Here is an 18,814-nt window from a genome sequence, read left to right as displayed (position 1 = left end):
ATTCTGTTTACGTCTTTGATATTTAATAATGCAAACATCTTGGCTCCTGTGGGGCTTCAGGCTCTTCCGGGCTACGCTCCTCAAAGGGCAACCAGGAAACAGCAGCAGACACTGCCGCCATCATCGAATGTGACACAGTTTCTCTTTCGAACATTCACAGCCACCTACACTGTTACAAATACATTTGCTATACCTATAGGGGGATACCTTTCGAATCACTTGAGTTGAAGACAATTCCTGGGGCCACTTTAGCTCCATGTGTGGCCCATAAAAAAGCTGAAGGAGCAGGAGCAGGAAAGGAGTAGGAAAGGTGTCTTCTGTCGGTGTGTGGCTGAGTGGAACAAAAGTAAAAGGAAGAAAGTGCCATGTTGTCTACCCAATACAATAAATATTTAATGCACATGTTATTACATCAATAAGTGTGTCACTCACACAGTTGCACACGCGGAACACATACACAAAGGCACACGGAGAGATACGCCGCTACTGGCAAAGCTTTTATCGCGGTCTGTCTGTTGGGTTTTTTTGCCTGCGGAGGACAGCAACAACTGGAAAAATACAAAGTGTGGAGATCAGCATAGCGATAGGAATACTCTTTACTTGGCATTAAAAATGGATTTGAAGGGTAGTCGGGAATAGTGGTTCTTTCTAATACCCTTTTTTGATGCCTATGGAATTAGAATATCAATAATTGACTCGAAAATCCCGTGATGATTTTTTATACCCGGTACTCGAAGAGTAAATAGGGTATATTGTATTTGTGTGGATAACGGTTGTATGTAACGCACAGAAGGAAACGTTTCCGACCCCATAAAGTAAATACATATATTCTTGATCAGCATCAATAGCCGAGTCGATTGAGCCATGTCTGTCTGTCCGTCCGTCCGTCTGTCCGTCTTGTTTGTCGGCTAGTTCTCAGAGACTATAAGAGCTAGAGCCACCAAATTTTGGCACCAGACTGCTGTATGCTCACACTGAAACCAGTGTATTTCAAAAATGAGCCACGCCCCCTTCCGCCCCCGCAAAAGGGCGAAAACCTCCCAAATCTACAATTTTGAAGAGTTTATGGCCTCTGCCCCTACACGTCTCTGCCGCTGCCTCTGCCTCTGCCCTGACTCTGCAAAGTGTGTCTCTAGGGGAGAGTGGCGAGCTAAAGGAGCGTGTTGGCGTGAGTAGTGTTGTTGATGTAGATGACAGATGAAGAAAAAATGTAAAATTTGACAAAGAACCGCTAAAGTGCAGATGTAGTACTGAGTGCCGGGTATAAAAGTTGTGACGCGTAAGAAGCGTCTCACACGTCCCTTCTCGTTCGTTGTAAATACACAAATTTTTTAAAACATTTTAAATTAGTTTTTCCAAAACGCATGCAGAAAAGTTGCCTCCCGCATAACCGAGCGAGGAGCGCTGCATGACTCAGGCGCCATATTTATAGCCTAACTGATTGAGCTAATTGTAAATTCTTAAGAAATTGTCTGCGAGGTTTTAAAGAATTGTTTCCATATTGTATTTGGGTTAATTTCCCATCTATTCATCTATAATGTAATGTAAATTTGTAACACGCTTTAGCCTAACATCTCGTCAGGTATGCTCAGACGCAGCCAACTTTAATAACTTATTCACCACTCATTAACCATTCATTCTAAAAGTTAAAAAAGAACCCTTCAAAAACCCTCCCAAAAATGGCTAAATGCGCATCCCACCTTCGGCTATTGATTTCATTTATTGAGGGGTATAAAAGAGAACACATATTTTTTGTTTGTTGAATTTTCAGCTAAAATTTTGATACTCTGCCACATTGATAAATCGCTTTTGTTTTTATTTTTATGCCAGAATCAACTTTCGTAGATATTTTCATTATTCATGCAAAGAGGTTTTTCTCTCTCTATCCTTCTGTCTCTCTGTGTGTTTCTATATTTATTGTGTATATTGCTACTCAAACAAATGTAAACATGAATATGTATATTTAATCAAAATGTGGGTCAATTTTTTATGCATTAGTCCAGGAATCGTTTGGGGGAAACACACAGAGCAAAGAGAAGTGTAGTGGTAGGATAAACAAACTTTCCTTTGCCATTTGACGTTGGTTTTTTAACAGGAGAGCAGAAGGGGTATGTTGTATACATATGCATGTGAGCAGATGGGAGCGAAGGCTCCTACAAATATATTAAAAATATTTATCCAGAAAAATTATTCCCAAAAAAATCAATTTATATTAAATTAAATTGATATTTATTTCCCTCCCCACTTCCAAAATAATATCATCTAGTTGGTATGTTTTAGTCGCTATATTCCATACCCTTCTAGTTATATTTTGCGTGTGTGTGTTGTGCCTTGTCCTGTGGTCCGTCCTGTTCGCTGTCAATCGCATTTTGAGCGGGCCTTAATGCCACATGACAGGGGCAAAGTATTCGACATCAAGCGTTGCATACTTATTTTAAGGCGTTCCAAAAATATTGTTGACACGTAAAAAAAGAGCACAAATAATTGTTGTTTGTTCAGTTTGCTGTCGGTTCCATATGCGGTCAGAGTTTTTTAAGCCCTTTGGCGTACGCTAAAAAAATCCGTGAAACTGTCAAACAATATGCACATATTTTTTTCGTAATTAAATAAATCCAAATAATTTTAGCAGAAGTCCACCAATGGTCTGGGAAGTAGAGGAGGGACAGAACATTCATATTTCAAATATATAATTCAAATATTCAAGTGACAAATAAATTTTTAAAACCCTTTGGAGTAGCAGCAATTGAGCGACTTAATGGATTACAATGAATGACACATTTTCCATATCCATCGATGGCAGCCCGTTTGACATCTTAGTCTTTTATTTGTGGTCATTGACTCAAAATGTTGGAATTATTCGAATAACAAAATGTGTTGCCTTTAGGAAGCTTCTACAGCTAAAGTATGACAAAATATGAAAATTTAATGGAACTGAAATTTTTATAAAGTTCCTACGAATTGATAGAGCAACAAGGATTATTGTAAGCCATAGATGAAGGATTTTGCCCTTGGTTTTATTTCTGAAATTGACTGGGGACACAGCAGATATTTTCTTACATATCCAACCAATTTTTTTCACCTTAAATATGAAACACAGGAACTGCCTTAATTCGCCCTCCAGCAATTAGAAAAAAACCAACAAAAGTGTAAATCAAATATTTGCTTTGTCAGCTTCACTCAATTAATAAAATTTGATCAAGTTAGCAAAAAAAAAACTCTGTCTGTGTGACGCCACGTAATTAATCCTGCTTGCTCCTGCCCCACCCTGTCATGTTAATCAGACGCGAAAAAGGCTATGTCTGTGCCTCTTCGCAGACACACAGAGCAATTTCGTAGCTGCTTCTTACCTTTTGTTTGATGTTGTTGTTTTAATAAACACAAGCAAGCGTGGAAATGTCTGTTATGTCTCTGTGTGTGCTTGAGTGTGTGCGTGCGTGTGTAAGCCCAAAAGCTGCTTACATTTGTATTGCTTTTGCTAATGACTTGAGTTGTTTAAGCTTTTAATAATGTAGAATATTTTTCTATGTTTTTTTGGTGTGGCTAGTCGAATTTTGTAGACAATCGAAATGAAATTTCCTTAGAAATTGCTCGACTTCTGCGTTACTTTTGCTCTTAACAATACAAGGTCTCTTCTTCGATTTTCATGTACTATGGATACTTGCATCATGACTATCAACGTCGATCATTCTGTTTAATATTTCTTTCGCTTCTTGCCACTGCCACCGCTTTCGTAATATTTATTGCTGCCGCTTCCCTGTTCCTCCTCAATGAGTCTCGCATCGATTTAAGCATTAAGCTAATCGCCAGGAGATAGGAGTTAGGACATGATTGATACATGTGTACATAGGTAGATATATAGGATAGATGAGATGCCATGCGCGCCGTACATAATTATAAAAATGGTTTCTTTCAAATAATATTTAATCTACACGATTCCTATCATAAAGTTGTACAACGATTATGATAATCTTAACTATGTCTTCATGAAAAGCTGCTTAACAAATATTCTGGTTAAAATTTAAATAATTCTAACATAGAATCTGTAAAGACATACCCCCACTAAGTCTTCCTGCCACATTTTCTGCCTCTACATTGTAAAACTTCCATAGATCTGACGTCACGCAGACATTTCTTAGCTTAGCTGATGTGCTTTTCTTCCCCTCAGACTTATAGTACTTCGCCATATCCTGTCCACCCACTTACAGATAAGTACTGCCATATAAACAGCCCACACGTAGGCGACAAGTTGGCAGTTTTAGTTTTCTTTTTAGTGCGAGAGAGAAGAATCGTCCCACAAGTCCCATGCCCTAAAACTGGCAATAAATATTTACACAAAAAAGAAACCCAAAAAAAAAAAGAGAGAATAAAGAAAAGCTAAAAGAAAATCAGCGAGCAAAAAAAAAAGAATAAGAAAAGAAAAAGCCGCCAAGTCACGTAAATAATTAAACACGTGACATGCGTCAAGCAGAGCCTAGCAACGAAGAAGAAGAACACAGAGAGGGAGAGAGCAGATAGTAGAGAAGCAGAGATTGTCACACATGTAGGACCAAAAGATAGACAAAAAGGGAGTCAGAGAGGGAGACTGAGAGCGAGAGGTGGAGCAATTTCGCGACTTCTTGCTGTTTATACAAGTGTGTGCGCGCGTGATTTCTGTTGTTGTACAAAAGTTGTTTATCTCTCTCTTTGTGTTCGTGTGCTTAAAATAGACCGTAAAGGTGGCAGAGTAATTGGTAGAGACAAAGCGATTGAGAGGGGATCGTGGGAAAGTGCACGATCTAAATGGAGCTAATTTCGGCAAATTTTTGACTGGTGTCAACTTGTATGGGAAATTGCTTGTTTTTTAAGTTGAAAACAAACAAAAGGAATATTAATGTTGTTCGGAGCAAAGATAAGGTGAGCATGTGGATTTTCTCCACTTAGAAAAGAAAAACAATTTTAGGTTAGTTTTTGGCTACTTTTGAGTTTGGGCAAGGTTGGAAGCCACACCATATCTAACTAAATTATTTAAAAACAGTGTAAATTAAAGCATAATTACTCTTTTAGCACAGTTCACATTGAAAATAATAATTAAGTTAATTTTTACAATATCATTTTGTGATCGAGAATTCACTGCAGATTTCATGGTTGCAAAATATTTTGCCCATTGTTGCATGTTGGTTCCTCCTTACCCATCTTTTTAAGGCTCTTTCCAATAACTTTAATAGTCATTTACTCACAGGAATGAAGAGTTAGCCATGTGATTCCTGTACAAGTGCCTTGTCTTGTCTAGCACTTTTCTTTCTTCATGTCCTTTCCCCACCCAAAACTTTCAGTTTCAGTTCCTAAAACAAGTAATAACCTAGGAATAACTAATTTATGCATGTTTTTCCCCCGAGGGAGCGTTTAAAATATGCTTTATCTCCTGCCTCTGCCTAAACTCCGTTTGCCAATTAATGTCTAAAGATTGTTTTTCAATAAATTGAGGCATAAATTGTGCTTGTAGTGCTCACCTGTAAGAGGGAGGGTGGAAAATGGGGGAGACTATCTTTGGCCTTTAATGGGCATTTTTCTAGGCAATTAGAGACACAACTAAACGACCTGCCAGGCCCCAAACCCCAACTACGGCCACTTTTTCAAAAGGAACTTTTCCCCTTTCTTCTCGACTTTTTCCCTGGGGCCTCGTTGTGTCCCCGTGACCCGTTGTTATGATTATCCTTTGGTCGTTTTGTGGGCTGTTGTTTCCTCTCACTCACTCCTGAGTGTCTTTCTGTCTTCTTCGCTCTTTTCGTTTCATTTCTGCCGCGTTGACACAATCATAAAAACGCACACAAAAACACAAACAAATTATACAAATGTCTCCCGCATGGGCAAAAGACGAGGAGCGACAACATTATTTGCGTCTCTCTTTTCTTGTTGTCACAATTTTTAGGTAATGGTCCCACAGAGACCTGGGGACATGCGAGTAGGGGAAGGGGGTACACTACGATGGATAGGAGGACAGTTAGGGTAGATGGAAAACGATGTGTTTAAAATGGGTTGAAGATTTAAAGCATGGAGAAAGGAGAGAGTCAACGGAAGAGTAAAGGAAAAACAAAATCTCTAAGAGGGATATAACGATTTAGTACCTATTTGATGGGGATTACTTTGTGCATTCGTTGACTGTTTAAAGGGTAAGCTCATTCGGAAACTAGCTCCATTGAACTCTCCTCTTTAAAATCCTTTGTTCAGGTTGCATGACAGAACTAACGACTGTATCGTTTGCTTCTTCGGTTCTTCGATGTTCTTCCTCAGTTTAAGCCCCAGATTTGTACGTCTTCTAAGAAATATGTTTATGCCCAATTGATCTGGAAACCTATAATATGTGTACGTACATTACTTATAAAATTAGTTTGCTGCCGTGCTTTGACAGCTCCCTCTCACATCTAACTATGGGAATGAACTCCCTATATTCTCTATTCTTTTACTCTCTTTACCCAATGCCGGCTGGCATCCCTAACAGCAGAAACGTGCCAGTGCATTTTTTTTTGTCATTCGCAATTTTGCCAATTTATTAACATTTAAGTGCTTAAATATTGAAATGCATATGGCATGAGGAGACAAGAGCACCAAACTTCGGTCGCGTCGCTTCCCCCATCAACAACTTTTGCCAGGGGGTATTATGCTGCACCTCTACCTCTACCGCTACCGCTCCCCTCGTGCTCTACCATTTCTTCGGCCTTTCATCCATTTGTGAAAAGCGCGCGTCAAACCAACAAAATTTATGCGACACTGCAGCGAGCTCTGAACGTGTGAAGGAGGATGGACAGGTGATGTGATTCCATGACAGAAATGTGCAGAAAGAGAAAGAAAGAGTTGGACTAAAGAGGACTGAAAGAAGGGGTTAAAAAAGAGTGCGAGGATGGATTAAAAAAAGATTTCCAAAAGAAGTAAAGAGCATGAATTGTTTAAATTTCGTTTGGCAAACAACAATTTGCAAAAACGTGGCGACCATTTTTGCCTTGCCTCAAGTGGCTCATCCCCTTCTCCTTAGCCTCCTCTGCTGCAGCTCTCCAGCATCGTCGCCCCTCCGGTATTTTCATTATTAATTTGTATTCAGTATTTTTTGTTGTCTTTTTGTTTTTCCTTCAAGACTTATGCTGAAAAATGTTTTTGCCCCTCTTTCTCTCTCTCTCTGTACCCCCGAACAGAAAAAAAATCATTTGATTCAATTTTCCACATATCTCTGGACACCGGGAAAAAGACAGACCGAACACGGGAGTCGGTAACCCGGCAGCCATGGAAATCGGTGTTCCTTACCCTTCTGGTTTCCGGGTTCTGGGGTGCTCGCAGTTTTTTTTGGAAAAATGAATCAATAAATTCCTTTGCCAGCGCGCAAGTTTAAGGCAATATTTTTTTCAAACTTTTTTGTTGTTTTGGGAATTTTTAAATTCTCTGCTTAAGGCTTGGATCTCGTGGATCTTGATTTTATATTGAATGTTGCTACTTTTTTAGACAATTAAACGACCTTTAATGGAAATAAAAATGCCTAACAATTTTCAAAATGATTTATTTACTTTTTTAAGGCTTATAAATACTTAATAATATTTGTTGTATGTTTTATTTTTCTTCTCCTTCGATAGAACATCTAAGATTTGATTTTGTCCCATGTTTTCTCTTGCATTTCTTTCGTTTATGTCGTTTTCGTTGTCATTGATTCTGCTCCCAAATTGTTGGGCATTGTTTCACTGCTGTGAAATGCCGTTACTTTTGTTTTAACCACACTCCCCACCTCTACGCGCCGTTGAATACCGCTTCAACCCTTCTGTGTGTGTGTCTCCCTCTTTAAGGGAATAAAGTTTTCGCCCAAAAAAGAGGCGAATAAATACATATTTTTTCTGGTTAGTGCTCTTCCATTCACATTTCATTGTGGTTAAAGCCGGCTCGGATCTCTGTCTCTCTTGGACTTTTGGGCATTTGGTTGCGTTAACATTACGATTCACAATTTAATTTCTCGTTTTTCAGTTTTTTTTGGTCCAGAAGTGACATTGAGAGCCGAGTCCTGGCATCCCTTTGTGCTTTATCTTCTGGCATATATGTACATACATATATTTTATACTCGATTCGGTTTGCTTTTCTCTTATTTTTTTTTGTTTGCGTATCCAGTTTTACATGCCCGCAAGATTTACTTATTTAATTTGGTTTCCTGTGTGGTGAATATTTTTCTCACATATATTGTTGTTTTTTTTGTTCGTTGACATTTTCGTTGTGGTTTTTTACTTGGCTTTTTAATTTCTGGGCTTCGTTTTCCAGTTGTAAAGATGGCAATTTATGGTAAAGAAGAAAGTCAGTTCCACGGCAATTATTTGTGTTGTTAAACGGCGTTTTTTATGCAATTAAAGTGATGGATGAGCCTGTTTCGGCTGTAAATGTAAATGTAATAGAGTGGAATATTAATGGAATATTAAGATTATTTTTGGGTTCTCTTCTAAACCTTTTAAAAAAGAGTCTTTGGATTACGCTTTCGTAAGACCGACTATTTTCGCGTACTTTTGTGTATTTTGTTGTCACTCTCATTGGACCAAATAGTCACCACGAAAATGACTCTTCCAATTCATAGATGAAAAAAAATCTCCAATCCTCTTGAGACATCCCCATTTACCCATTTTTGGTTTCAAAAATACCCTCCTCCAATTAATACCCGCCCAAAAAGTCAAAATCCCATTTTTAACTTGTGGATCCCTTTTATCCCCATGTCACAATGGACTCTTTCTCGTCGGTCTCTAATTAGTCAAAATAATCCCCAGACTAAACAAAGGACATTGAGTATTGGGTGACGCTTAAACTTCAATATCCGAAAACCTCCCCTGTTGGAGGTTTATTTTCAAATAAAATGCCAGCTTTGATCTATTTACAAGTGATTATTAACACAGTAACAACAGGGAACATGGAGAAGGTCATGGGAAGGGGTCAGCCGCGGCAGGGACAGCGGAAAGGCAGTAACAGGCAACTGGCAGCCATAATAGACAGGGACAACAATTACAAACGATTTGGAAATTTTTGCTTAATTACACACAAGTCCTAAACCGCTACCCAACCCCGTCGCAATAGACCCCACGGACTCCACAGGGACTAAACTGCGTTGTGCCAAAAAATGAGCTTCTCTGTGTCCCACTATTACCCTCTGTCCGCTCCACTGTCTGTTCTCATCCATCTCACCGTCTGGTGCGGTCTGCTGTCTCTGCTTAGCCACCTGCCGCCCCCTCTGGTCAATCCAGCACCCCTTCTGGCCTGTTCGGCCTGTTTCTCCCTCTGGTCCGGGCTCATGGCTATGTCAAATATTTGCACAAAAGTCCAAGCCCCTTCGTCCACCCTTTTGTCAAAATTGCTCATCCAATTGTCGCTGTAGAGGATGAACGGGATGCAGGAAAAAACGGGAGTCCTCAGCCAGGTCCAGGTCCTGCAGTAGCGGCAGAGGCTCAGACGGCTTTAGCCTTAACCATAAAAAGAGCAGCGCGTAGCAGTGAAGAAAGGTTTTCTTATACCCTTCAGCAAGAGAGTATTCTGATTATTTTTGACAAGATAAAGTTTATTTATACGAGGTCTGGCGTTCTGCGGTAAGGGCATCAAAAGCTTCGGGCAGGCGTTGCAACGCGTTGCTTGCAGTACGCCACTGGTTGTTTTTGCCGCTGCCTCCTTTTTGGGTTCACTGAGTGTCAACATTGGAACGCACCCAGCCTCGCTCCCACTCCACTCTCTTTTCTCTTTGCACGTCCAGGCCAGCCAACGCACAGTCAGCGTAAAAAGTCGCGTAGCTCAACAAAAAGAGAAGAGGTGAGGTGTAACGAACGGTTGAAAGACAGATACAGGCAAAGAGAGTGGTATAAAATAAAGCAAAGAAATCATTTTAGATGCGGCTTAAAATTATCTTTGATAAGCGTGCCCAAAAGGCGCCTCTGTCCCCGCTCTTATATATTTTGGTTGTATTTATCTTTCTGCCCGTTCTCCCCCCTTGCTGTCTGCTGAAGTTGAGTAATTTATAGACGGCGAAGCTTTTTGCCCTCCCGAACTCGTGACTCGTATTAAGAGAGAGAGAGAGAGAGAGATCAAAGCAAAGCTTCAAGAGGTTAAGCTACTTAGGAGCGAAGACTTAAGGAGTGCAAAGGTATGATGAAAATATGATTTAATAGATGGCAGGTCAGGAGGGATAATAAAGAATAGGATTGGAAAATTCAAAGGCGTTTTCTAAATGCTACAGAAATTCTGCAAATAAAATATTAGCTGAACTAGTAATAAGAAGGTTTATTGCTCTATACATGTACATATGTAATTTTAAATTTAAATTTTGTTGTAGGATATGTTGATCCAGTTTTAAAGGCTTACTGCCGAGATCCTCTTAATTCACTCCCAGAATAACGTCAAATAGTCCCGCCTTGAGCACACAAACATTCCACCAAACCTTGAAAAATTCCTTCCCTTACTCAATAGTCCTTCAAAGCACCTGCACCATTTTATAAATTACACGGTTAAAGCTCTCCTTTACAAGCTCCACTTGTGTTACTTTTACCCATTGTTTTTCAATGTCTAGTACACCTCACCAACAAATCGAAGAACATCAAGGCGCAGTCACCCACCCAATCAAAGAGAACAAAGCGGTGAACGAGATTGAGCGGTGGGGGCTAACAAAAGAAAATAACAAGAATCAAAAGTTCCCTGGATATCCACTTGGAACTTGATTTGTTGTGCAGCGTAACAGACGCTAGACATGAACGAAAATTATCCCGTCCGTCTCACCTTAAAAACTAGAGAGAGAGAGAGCGACTGAAAGATAAAGATAAAATGAAGAGGCAGCATCAGAAAAAAGTTGTTCAAAGAATTGTTTCCAGCTCCTATTACACAGCTGCTACATCCTACTACTTTTTTCGCTCTCTCTCACTTTTTCTCCGCCTTTATTGGAGAATTTTTTTTTTCTTTTTGTTGGACTGTGTCCTTGTCTCTGTCAAAGTGTTGACCCATGTCGACGCCGTCAAAGACGACCCACGCCCAACTGCTCTCTTAGCTGTCCCCAGTGTGCCTTCATTTTGGGGGTAAAAAACTTTTATAATAGATTTCAAATTTCAGCCGCCTTGTGTGCCATGTGCCCCCGCCCCACCATAATTCTCTGGAGTAATCAAGCAAATTAGTAAGTTTCTCGGGAGAAACGATGCTGAATTCTGGGCGAAATCCCAGCACCAAATTCCGACACTCCTTCGTGGCTCCCTCGACAATTTTGTGGTCGGCAAATTGTTGACAGCTGCTGCTTCTACTCTGTGCCAGCTCCTTCTGTTCCTCCTGCTGTTGCTCCGACAAATGAAGATAAATGCCAACGAAGGTGGCACAAGTCTGAAAGCTTTCACTTTAAAATTTAAAGTGAAATCTTACATAGTGTGAATGGATTTTAAGAGACTGCAACTGCATTAATCTTGTAAAGTCGATAGTTGGAGAAGTAGGTGAAACTGCGCTCTTAAGTGCCAAAGAGTTTCTTAAGGGAGAAATTCTTAAAAATTAAGAAGATATAGCGCTCAGATATTTTCTTAGCATCAATACTTATATCTATGCACATACATAAATATATGATGAGAAAACTATATTCCTAGTAAGTAGTCAGTCCTATAACTGATTTTTCATTTTTTTTCTTCCGAACATTGCATACTTTTTGTTGATGAAGATGAATTGCAGTTTGAACTTTGATGCTAGAACAAAAGTTCAGTTCGTTTTCCTACTAGTTTTCACGAGTTTGTTGTGTGCGGAGAAAAGTTTTGTTTTTCGGCTATAAAAGTTTTGTCTGAAATTGTAGCAATTGCATGTTTTATTGGATCCTAAGCGGAACTTGTCTAACTCTCATATCACCCTACGTATTGGGGGAGCAGCACAAGAAATGCAATAATTTTGTCAAAGGATCGTGGCAATTACAGTGTTTCCCTTGGCTACCCGACAACTTATTTTGTCATCTTCGCCGACATTACAAAATGCAACAAAGAAGGCGCAAAGAGTTAGAGAGGGGTGAGGATTGGTAGTGAAGGGAAGACAAGAATTTGCTAAATAAAAGTGAAAATTGCAGCAAATTAAAAGACGAACAAGTGAGAAAGGTAAGGTGCAGGCGATATAAAACCTTGAGATACCGCTTAAAAACGTCACTATAAATATTTGAATTAAAATCATATACATATGTACTTATGTACATACATACATATATCCGACAATGAATGTTCCTATTGCATACAGCCGAGCAAAACAATATTAACAAACAATATAAAACCATATATAATCATACAACATATATAAAAAAATTAATGTTTCTGTTGCATACAGCCAAGCAAAAACAATATCCCCTAGAATTTCACGCGATCAGGGTAATAAATAGCATATGAAGCAACAGCCTCAGCCGTGGAACTTTCAAAGCCGAAGAGAGAGAATGAGCGAGACAAGTGTGGAAAAGAGCTTGGAACGCAGAGCAATGCAAGTGCGAGCGTTGGCAGAGCAGCCGCAATTAAAGCTTTACGTCCGTGACAAAGACTTCAAACACAAACCAAACTAAAGCTAAATTATGTGTAATTGGATATTCCCTGATTTACTCTCTATCCTTATCTCCCAAGTGAACTTGAAATTAAAAAAAAACCTTAAAACAACTTTGATTCAAGTTGAGTGAATTTATCTTGTTTGGATTGGCGATTTTCTGGCTGAATAATCCTCAAATAGCATTAACCTAATGGACATTTTCTACTGTAAATAAACGATTTTAGCATTCGTCAGAGCTAGAGCCCAGCCCAAATTGGGTCAACTAAAACGCTCTGAGCAAACCCAACCTGGACAAGGACCGCCACTACCTCTTAATTAAATGTTGGAAGGACGCTCTGTGTATGGGGAGGGGTGGGATGTATGCCTGTGTGTGAGTGAAATGAATTAGCTAAGAAGAATTGGATAACAGGGTGTGTTTCCAGAGGCACCTTAGGAGAGCTAAGTAGAAAAATGGATAATGGAAACATTTTCAGTTTTTCGGTCGCAATTCAAATTTTAGGTTGACGTAAAAAAATGAAGGGTAAAAAAAGTTATTTGCATGGCTAAGTGGTGGATTAATATGCTTTTATTGTAAACCACGGAAAAGTTAAATCTCTTGAAAATTAATAGAGAATACATAGTTCTGAACCACACCTTATGTTCTTGTTCATTTTCGTGCATTGTGAACCGTTATTTTGTCTAAGCTGTCGGCTAACAGCCGCGAGTTTTCGATCAACCCACCCGCTCTGCTCTCTGCTTTGTCGTTTGCTGTTTCTGCCTTCATTTACCGTCCCATCTCTTTCTCGCTGCACTGCTTTGTTGGCTGCAGTTTCTCTAGATGCTGTCGGGAGAGCACCTGTCTATGCTTGGTTTGTGTCTGCTATGTACATATATGTTGCCCTGCCTAGAAGGTACATCCTCCCTTTGTTTTTTCTGCGCTGTCTGCTTTTATTCTATGAGCTTGAGATGACGCTGGCGGAGGACTACCCATCTCTCTTCTTTGCATTGACTGAAGCTATGTCTTGTTCATTTTGATCCTCTCTCGCTGCGTAATTACAGAATCTTTCGACGTAGTCAGCAGAGCTTTGCCTTCTACCTTTTGCGCTTTATTCGACTGCTGATAAGTTTCTGTCTCTCCCTCCCTTTCCTATCGCTTTCTTCTATTACACAAGCTTCTGCATCGCCTGACCCCTCTCTGTTGGAAGCCTCTCGTATTTCTTTTCGCCTTTGAATGCAAGCCAAATGCACTGCTCGTCCATTTGTCCATCGACGATTGCCAGTGTAGGAAGTAGAAGAACCGTTTAGTTGAAGTCGCTGCGCGTGCGTGTACCCCCCCCCCTGATTATATATTGAATATATAGTCATTTTTTAATTAGTCACGTTGAGTTTCGAGTGTCGCAGTGTTAAATGGAAATCCTCTTTTAGGCGATTGCAATTCATTTTTTATTTAAAGTCAAACAGAATTCGATTGTCCGTGTGCGTCAAAGTATTGACTGAACGTGGTTATTTGCCGTTATATTCTAACTATTATTAAATCTTTGTTGTCCTACTGAGTCGACAGTGTAACAATTTTTGAGATCACAAATATGTTTAGTAGCCGCGCTTCGTTTCTGGCAAATCGCCGTATGATATTTGATTTTTCGGAGAAAAGTGCTAATGATCTCTATTTGGAGTAAGTATGTGTGGGAGATATAACTGTAGGTTACAGTGGGGAATTATTATGGAAAACCCAACTAAGAACATCAAAGAGACAAAAAAACAATTTCTTTGTAGTCTCTTATTAAAATATTTGAACACAAAATACTCAAAACATGTACTAAAACCATTAAATATTTATCTTCTACCTAATGAGCACTGTGCTAACTAACTCCAATTCTCTTCTCCCGCAGTGCGTTTGGTATGAGCGATAAGAGTAGCAGCGCTACGAATAGCCTGCCCAACAGTCCCATTCATAGCAACAACAATAATCCATCTTTGCTCAACAACAACAATAACGGAGTGAACGGCAACAACAATCAGGGAAGTCTGAGCAGCAGCAACAATTCGCTCGTGGGGGGCATTGGCAGCAACGGTATTATGTCTACGGCCGGACCGGTGAACAACAACAATAATCCGTGCAGCGCCAATCGTAATGTCGTCGTGAGCATGGACGATGACTCGTGCTTCCGTTTGGATGCCGATGCCACCGTCACCTACAGCGACAAGGAGCCCGATCCAGACAACATCAAGATGTTTGTGGGCCAAATACCCAAATCCATGGATGAGTCGCAGCTGCGTGAGATGTTTGAGGAGTATGGACCGGTGCACTCGATCAATGTGCTGCGCGACAAGGCCACAGGCATTAGCAAGGGTAAGTCGAAGTCGGGAGGGTGTTTATTTTGTTGTATTTGCATAGGAACAAGCATTATTACTGTATTGCAATGAGGTACAGGCATGCACATCAACTCAGTTGCTGAGCGGGGGAGTGAGCTCTCTCTCTCTCTCTCTCTCTAGCTTTGGGCGGCTCATCACTCTTCTTCATTCACTCTTTTGTTTGGCTTGTGCGTGTGCTGTGCTGTGTCTCTGATAAATTACATTCGAATTTGTTGCGGTAAATACCCGAAAGCTCTCACTGAAGCTTCTCCTCCCTTTCATGTAAATGAGAGAGAGAGAGAAAACGCAGAGACACAGGGCAAACACACAAACTTAATTTGAGAAATGTTCTGCCCAGACACAACACACACAATATACACACACATTTGTGTCTTTCCTCTAGTTAGTTTCTCCACTTTTGCGCCCCCGCTCCCTTTTAATTGCATTCTCCCTTGCATTTACCATTTCACTTCATCAGCAAATTGCTTTTTGTTCCGCTATTTGTGTTTGAGTCGAAATTTCAATAGCCTTGAGCCGGCTCTCCGAAGCTTTACGAATGGAAAGCGTGCCAAAAATACAGAGAATATAGAGCAAGATATCTCTTTTGAATTAAATAATATTCACACAGTAGTATTAAATGTACCTTTTCTTATTTAAGCAATTGATTGAGATTGAATGGGGCATATGTATCTAAGGCTTTGAACTTAAATAATAAAGATGGAATAAATGTTTGCGTAGAATAAATAATATTTAAAGGCATTTTATGCACTCAAAGCCTGTTGAAATATTAAATTGATTTAAATTAAAATTGTTTGCTTGAATTTATATGTATGTTCAAATATGTTATATTTTTTCGGTCTCAGAGAAATGGGAATAATCTTCTACTACCCAAGTTACGCATTCTAAATAAAATCAAATTCCTCTCGTTATCTCGTTCCCTCTCTCTTACCGACTTGGATTCCCTTTTCATTATTCCAATATATTCATTGATCTGTTCCGTCATTCATTTTTGTGCTGTCCTGTCATCTTTTATTTTTTTTTTTTTGTGCTGTCTGAAAGCCTCTCAACTGCAGTCAAGTTTATTTTTATTGATGTGCTCTTTTCTCTCTTTCTCATTCATAACGGCATTTTCCACTTCTAATCTTTTTCCATTTCCAATTGCCATTCTACTCTCGACCCGAGACCATTCATTGTCCATGGATATATGTACATACATACATATTTCCACAAATATTCATTCATTCCATTCCGTTTTGTGTATTTTCTGGCATTGTTATTCTATATCCAACTGTCTATTTAGCTTTTCTATCCTATCGCATCCTCCTCCCCGACTGCAGCTGACAGGTTCATCCTTATTTTTGTAAAAGTGGGCGTGTGGGCTTTGGCTCTGGACAGTGGCCAGTTTTGTGTCCTAATATGGAGGCGTGCCTGCCTGGTGGTCTGCCTGGATTGGGAGAAGCGGCAACAAAACAGTTTTAGAAGCACTTAAGTGGCGCGTTGTGCTGATGATTTATGACAAGCGGAAAGGCAAGTATAGTGCGACTTGCTACAGCTGCTACCAACTCTGATCTGCAATACCTTTGCAGCCTTTATTAAGGATGTTTAGCTGTAATCAAGGCTTATAGCGCATCTATGCTGTCCCATTCCATTCATTCTTTTGACTAGCTTAAGTGCTCATGTGGACCATGTGAGAATGTTTGTTATTTCTCTTCGTGTTGGACAGCCGTTTGTCCTGCTCTGCCTTCTGTTTGTCACTTGGTCTCTCCTCCTTTTGGCAATCACAAACAGAAAATCGACACAAATTGCATTTCAAAGTTATTATTTATGTCAGCGCAAAAGCGAAAAGTAGGCGTACGTACACGCCCACACACAGTGACCCAAAAAAATATAAGGCTAACGGAATATTCCTTTGGTTTTCTTTTGGTAACATGGAGGTTGGGTGGTGATCTTTGGGCATATTAGACTTTAGTAAATGAAAGCCAAAGAGTGGGTTTACATATTTTTAATTTTAATCGAAAAATTAATTTAAGGGATAAATAACGATAGATAAATCGATGCGAAAAGTGATAATGCTTGATCAAATTAATTTTGTATAGTAAATCAGAAATGTTTGTAACTTTATTTATTATTCTAATGCTTCAGAAAATTTATTTGTTATATTAAAATATTTTTGTATCAAATAATTTTTTAACAAGAATGTTGATCCTTGGCATACCCCAGGGTATCTTTCTAGCTCATCATTTTGTGCATTAATATGCTTACAGCGCTTTCTCCGTTTCCGTTGACAACATTTTTTTGCTGCCATTTTTTGCCTCTTGCGCCTTTTTGGGTACAATATTTCCTTCTCTTGCATGATGCATTTTTTTCCAGTTGTTTTTCGTTTTTTTTCTCTGTTTAGCCTACAAAAACTTCCTGCTAACAACATTTCCATTTAAATGGTAAAAATGTAACCCAGTTTTGTGTTTTTGGCTATAAAGGATTGACCTCTCCATCCATATCCTGAGACATGGTCCAAAATGTCTGTTGCTTGGAACTATCTCGTTCTCCCTCTCTCTCCCTTTATCTTCCTCTATACCTCTCTCGCTCTTTTTGTTCCCTTTCCCTTAACCAAACAAAATGCAAAATGACACATTTAAGTGCGATGGTTGACTTTTGAACCAGAAAGTCGTAAATAACTGAAACCAAAATGCAAAACAAGGAGTACAACCAAAAAATTTTCCTTTTCGTTTCGGCAAAAGTATTTCTGGGCTAATGCTTCTCTGCCGCCCCAAACAGAAATTGTTTTTCCTTTTTTGGCACTAAATTTTGTTAGCGGAGGGCAGTTCTTGGTGGTCCTCGAAATATACTCCTGCTGGTACCTATTACTGGTTCTGGTTCTGGTCTCCTGGATTCTCTATGTTGTTGTGTGTATTGCGGTTTATGGTTTTCTGTGTTCCTCTGCGGCCTGCTGATAAAGGTGAGAAGTGTGAAGCAGCGAGTGTGAGAGAGCGAGAGGGGTAGGAAATTTAAAAGGGATATGGGGAAGAGGCTTGGGCCATGGGGCTTGGGGCACTAGAGCGGCACAAGGTTAAGCGCTTGGGGTCATAATTTATTAGCGCTTGCGGTCGGCGATAGAAACAGGGCTGATGATGATGAGTGTGGGACAGAGAGGGCTGCAGAGAGGAGATGGAGTACGCCAAAGGGGTGTGACTAAAGGGAGCAATTCACCAAAGTGGTAGAAGGGTGCTAGGCAGCCATCAAGCGTAGCGAGAAGGATCCTTTCTTGCGGTTTCCATTTCAGATTGTTCAGGTGAAACCGGATAAAACCCGGCGAGGGGTGTAACATTTAATTCGATATTGAGGGAGTGAAAGAGACCGAGCTGCAGAGTGGGTAAAAGAGAACTAAGTAGATATAGAGAGTGAGGTAACGAGAGCGAGTGAGTGTAAGAGAGATGGAAGCTGTTTGGTGGCTTTAAAAGTGAGTTGCCTCCTTCACCGCCGTAAAATGTTTGTGGGCTCTGGTTTCGTAGGTTGTCATAAAATTTCTGTGTCAAGTTTTCTGCTGATTTTGCGGGCAACAAAAAGCAAAGTCAACTTTGTGGTGCAAAAATTAAGATTTCACCTACCGAAATGCTAGTTACAGATGTCTTAAGAATTAAGTTCAAAGTGAAATTAAGACACGCTTGCAACCATGCGGTTTGGAGAAATGTTTGAGGTAAAGTATTTTTGGGGGGAAGTGGAGTTTTAAGAGCGTAAAAAATAGGAGTGCTTCAAAGGATTTGCAGGATTTTTTAAAATTAATTTTTCTCTTAAAGAGGATATGTGTTTATTTTCGTAAAATTATTTGAATTAAATTATTTTTATAGTCTACATAATTTATAATTCACTCAGTTAATTAACTTGTGTGTAATTTTTTTAATAAGACAACTTTCTTTTCAGAATTGAACATATAAAAAAATTTTTAAATTTAATTAAAACATACCAATTTGGC

The 18,814-nt window shown here is 39.6% G+C and overlaps 1 protein-coding gene across 2 annotated transcripts in view; it reads left to right on the top strand.

Annotated features, from left to right (window-relative positions):
• LOC117902669 (CUGBP Elav-like family member 2) overlaps positions 1-18,814 on the top strand; it is a 90,394-nt gene that overhangs the window by 25,849 nt on the left and 45,731 nt on the right. Inside the window, exons 1-2 of one of the 2 annotated variants that reach the window (XM_034814201.1) lie at positions 13,757-14,164; positions 14,382-14,842. In XM_034814201.1, the coding sequence (XP_034670092.1) occupies positions 14,079-14,164; positions 14,382-14,842 (547 nt within the window). In that variant the 5' untranslated portion in view covers positions 13,757-14,078. Of the gene's footprint in view, positions 1-13,756; positions 14,165-14,381; positions 14,843-18,814 lie in introns of those variants that run through there. The other variant, XM_034814199.1, reaches the window with a different exon arrangement.

Source organism: Drosophila subobscura, chromosome U (assembly GCF_008121235.1).
Source record: "Drosophila subobscura isolate 14011-0131.10 chromosome U, UCBerk_Dsub_1.0, whole genome shotgun sequence".
NCBI classification, from domain to species: domain Eukaryota; kingdom Metazoa; phylum Arthropoda; class Insecta; order Diptera; family Drosophilidae; genus Drosophila; species Drosophila subobscura.
This window is presented reverse-complemented; position numbering and strand designations above follow the sequence as displayed.